This window comes from Antrostomus carolinensis, unplaced genomic scaffold (assembly GCF_000700745.2).
Source record: "Antrostomus carolinensis isolate BGI_N321 unplaced genomic scaffold, ASM70074v2 scaffold32624, whole genome shotgun sequence".
In the NCBI taxonomy this organism is placed as follows: domain Eukaryota; kingdom Metazoa; phylum Chordata; class Aves; order Caprimulgiformes; family Caprimulgidae; genus Antrostomus; species Antrostomus carolinensis.
In genome coordinates this window covers 863-5169 of record NW_010311925.1, presented here as the reverse complement: position 1 = coordinate 5169, position 4307 = coordinate 863, and the positions used below count along the sequence as shown (strand labels likewise).

The 4307-nt window shown below is 56.8% G+C and overlaps 1 protein-coding gene across 1 annotated transcript; it reads right to left on the bottom strand.

Annotated features, from left to right (window-relative positions):
• Positions 1-337: 337 nt before the first annotated feature.
• Positions 338-4006, bottom strand: TBC1D20 (TBC1 domain family member 20). The gene is made up of 5 exons (XM_010166886.1): positions 3801-4006; positions 2572-2673; positions 1583-1724; positions 723-907; positions 338-593 (listed from the first exon to the last, which is right to left on the bottom strand). The coding sequence occupies exons 1-5, from the start codon at positions 3983-3985 to the stop codon at positions 338-340; spliced, it is 870 nt and encodes a 289-aa protein (XP_010165188.1). The 5' UTR covers positions 3986-4006.
• Positions 4007-4307: the final 301 nt, after the last annotated feature.

The window sequence follows — 4307 nt, the reverse complement described above, 5'->3', positions numbered from 1 at the left end:
TCGTTTTGGCGCAGCCCATGCACGGCTCCGCTCCTGCAGTCGCCTGTGTGCAGCCAAGAGCCTGACTCGGCCGCTCCTCCGGTTCCTCAGAAGGCAGCAGCACCCATCTGCTCACCCCTGCACGGGGAGGAGACAGCAAGGTGAGCGTCAGTGCAGGGAACTGTCCTGCTGGGCTGGTTCCCATCAGTCTCTGTCACAAAGGCCAAAAGTCTCACTGGATGCAGCAAGAATAAAAAATAATCTTCAGACAGGTGATATCTGGACAGGTCCTTTCACCAAACACCCCCCTTCCCAGCGGGGAAGGACATGGTGACAGGGAAGGGCTGTTCCTCTGGCTTCAGGGGAAAATCTGCAGTTCAAACTTGGGTGCCCACTCCAGCGCACTCTTCACCACAGCCAGGGCAGCTGCTCCCAGCGCCACCGTCAGCCCCATCACCGCCAGCTTGACAAAGCGGTTGGTCCTTGGCTTTGTCAAGATGGATTTTGTCCGCTCCTCCCCTCGGAGCCGCTCCCTGAAGCGCTGCCTCAACACAGTGTCTGGTCTCTGCTGCACTGATGCCAACTCAAAGTCCTTAAAAGTGGAAGCCGCGGTTCTGCGAGAGAAGAAACAGGTCAAGGAGTGTCCCCAGGTCACCTCTGGGACCAGCCTCCTGCCAGGGAGGAAGATCTTCACGAGGAAGCGAGACCTGGCAAGGGGATGCACCGAACACACGAGCACTCACCGTTCAGCCTGCTGCTGAGCTGCCTCCCTGGCAAGTTCGGATGGTGGGAACTGGACAAAAAGGTCCCCAGCTCTGCTGATCAGAGTCTCGTAAGGAAGGTCCTGTGGGATCTGGGAGAGGAGGTGGTGGACAGAGGCCATGTCACACTCGCACTCCAGAACTTCCTGCTCCCGGTACAGCACAATCTGCGGAGAGGAGCGAGACCACTGAGGACAGCCAGGGAAGTGGAGACAACTCCTCGTTACTCACTTCGGAGTCAGAAGAGAAAAACACTTCACTTCAGCTGAAAGACTCGGGGACAGGCTGCAGTGAAACATCCCCCATCTGGGCAGGGAAACACCAAACCCTTCCCGAGACTGAGGCCATGGAGAGCCCCTTTCTCAGCAGTTACACCCGACTCCTGAGCACAGCCTGCTGCTGGTGGGTCAGAGACGTGGGTAGAACCTCAGCAGGGCTTGACTCTACAACTTGCCCTCAAACAGAGATTGGTTTGGACTTCCCATAGGAGAAAGGGCAGCTGGACACACAACGCAGGGCTGCCCCGGCCAGGCTCTCCAGCACGTGCCCAGCAGCGGGGCCAGCATGTGAAAGCAAAGAAAACACCAGGTCACGCTGCCTCCACGGCACTGAACTGGAACAGCCTGCAGATCTGGACACCCCCAGGCTGCCCCGAGCAACCCTGGATCCCACCTGCCCTCTGCCATGGCCAAGGACATCACTGTCCTCGGGGTGTCCTGCAGAGTGGGGTGCAGCCAGAAGCAGCAGCAGCACTGGGTCTGCCAGCCCCACTCTGCAGCCCCAAACTACCAGCACCTCGCAACAGCTCCATTAATCCCACCACCACTCTGGCCAGTACCTACCACAGCAGCAAAATAAATGGGCATCAGGGGATGGCACGCCAGGAAGAAGTCATATAATCGCACGACGTGCCTGAAGTCAGAGAGGACGTGCCCAAACCAGGTGATCAGCCAGCTGAGAGCAAAGATGGTGCCCACCTCCGCGCTGCGCAGAGAGAAAGTGCTGTTAGATCACCGCTGCCCACAGCTTGGCCAGCACTGAAACACTCCTGGGAGACAGACCTGGTTACTGGCAGAGCATCCAGAGCTCGGTCCACACCCAGGAACTGCCCCTCTGATTCAACCCCGAGGCACAGAACTCCTCCTCTCATGTCCAGTGGGGTCCATGGTCAAGGTCCGAGCAGTCTCCTTTCAGGAGAGGTGAATGTGTGATGGAGCACATCACCGTCTGGCTCGCTGACCTGAGGGCACCTCAAGTCCTGCAGCACCGTTAACTTTTCAGATTCCTTCCCACCCTAAAGGCTCACTGAGTTCTGGGAGTTTCTAATCAAACTTGGTACCCAAAGACATCCTGGACATGAAACCTAACAGAGACACCTGCCCAGGAAAGGACTCTGGACCAAACCTTCCCACTTACCTTCCTGCTTCGGCTTTAATCCGCCTGGACTACACTTGTGTGTCCCTAGTGCACAGCCTGGGAATTATCCCCAGAACTAGCAACAAACAAGGTGACACCAGCCACCACAATGGCACGTGAAGCAGTTGTGGCAGCTTTGTAAGTCACCATCTGCAACCCCCAACCTTTCCAACATGGACTGCAGAGCACTGGGGTGAGGGTGGCACCATGTAAGAGCCTCCAAGACAGGCAGCAGAGGTTTGGGTCTGCTCAGAAGCAGAGTGCCACACGGCTTTGGACTGTCACCATCAGCTGTGGGTCAGCTGTTGTCTCACTCTGAAGAAGCCACCGTGGTGCTGGGGACACGCTGGTGCAATGAACAGTAACACGAGAGCAGCAGGGAGGGCTAGGAGGCTCTGAGGGAAGGTCTGCGTACCTCTGCATGAAGTCATGCACCTTGGGGTTCACCTGGTCTATGATGGGCATCAGGTAATTTAATATGTGCTTGGTATTGTCCATCGTTGGGTCCATAAAATCCCTGAGGAAAGATTGAAAAGAAGCTCTGTCAATCAACCACGTCTGTGAGCTCTCCCTGCAGGGAGGCAGCCAGGAGGTCAATAAACGTACTTGCAATAAACAGCTTTGCTGGCAGGGTGGTCCCCAGCCCCAGGGAGTTCTATTTGGGACAGGCCCCCTCCACCTATCTGGGACACACAGGGCTGATCTGCACAGAAAGCCCAGACCCAGACAGTCACACTGGTGTCAGCTGACACTTCTTATTCTGCTGCAGTGCCTGTCTGAACCGTAAAGCCCTTCCAGTCCCCAAACCTAACCCCTGGTCTGGCAGAGGAGGGAGAATCCCTCCAAAGCACTCCCCAGCTGAAGGCTTGTTCTCATTTCAGTGCACAAAGAGGAGAGTGGCGTGACCCGGGGCTGAGGACACGGGCGGTGCAGAGCACGCTGCCCAGGGCTGGGGAAGGCTCAGTGGGAGGCACCGTGCTGAGCCAGCCCCCGGGAGCTGCAGAGGCCCTGACAGCCAGGACGGGCAGTGAGTTATGAACGATGCAGGTGTGTTGGCCATTTCAGCTTCAAGAGATGCTACAAATTAAGTGACAGCCTTCAATTATCCCTTCCCCAGAGCACAGCTCCCTGCAAAGCCATGTGCTATTGTGTGGAGGAGGCTGAGGGGAGACCTTCTGGCTCTGTCCAAGTCCCTTGGAGGAGGGTGGAGAGAGGTGGGGGTGGGTCTGTTCAACCAAGGACCAAGGGCCAGGACAAGAGGAAATGGGCTCCAGTTGTGGCCAGGGCAGTTGAGATGGGATGTGAGGAAGAATTTCTTTGCTGCAAGGGTTCTGAGGCATTGGAAGGGGTTGCCCAGGGCAGTGGTGGAGTCCCCATCCCTGGGGGGATTGAAGAGTCGTGTAGACACAGTGCTGAGGGACATGGGTTAGTCATAGGGGACTGGTCAGTGTTGGGTTCATGGTTGGACTCGATGAGCTTAAAGGGCTTTTCCAGTCCAGGCCATTCTGGGACTCTGTGCTCACACTGTTCTCACAGCACTCTGGGTACAGATGTGACACGCAGTCGGCCTTAGCCCCAGGCACAGCCCTCCCCACAGCCTGAGGACATACGGGCAGCTCCTGTCCCACCGAGCCCGGTGAGTACCTGAGATGATGCGTCGAGAGCTTTTCCACCAGAGCTGTGGCCAGTCTGTCCCCCACCACCAGGAGGAAGGTGACCACGATGTCATGGTAGCCCTGGTAGTAGTGCAGCTGGGGGTTACGCTTCAGGACATGGAGGATAATATCGATGAGCTCCTCCTGCAAACCTTCCCTCTGGTCATCTGGCATCCCTGTGGGGACAGGAGCAGGCAGCAGTGGGACAGGCTGTGTCACCTACTGGTGCCTGCCACAGGAGCGAGCGTGGCTGTGGTATGCAAGGAGAGGACCTGTGCATTTACCAACCTGCCTGATGCCAAGGGATGTGGTGCAAAGGGGAGAGAGGTAAAACTAGCAGAAAAAATATGTAATATCCCCCAAAATATCTCCCCCAAACTCTGATGGCCCAGGGGAAGCTGGTCAGTTGTTTGATCTTTGGAGCTGCAGTGCCCCTGCCTGTGAGGATGTCACCATGGAGGACAGGAACAGGGTTCAGTGCAGAGTGAATTGTGCT

Bases quoted from the DNA above. Each gene is read 5' to 3' on its own strand.
- TBC1D20 (XM_010166886.1), bottom strand. From the start codon at position 3,985: ATGCCAGATGACCAGAGGGAAGGTTTGCAGGAGGAGCTCATCGATATT. The intron at 908-1,582 runs GTAGGTACTGGC...TCCTCTCCGCAG, and splicing joins CCATTTATTTTGCTGCTGTG to ATTGTGCTGTACCGGGAGCA. The intron at 594-722 runs GTGAGTGCTCGT...CTTCTCTCGCAG, and splicing joins GCTCAGCAGCAGGCTGAACG to AACCGCGGCTTCCACTTTTA.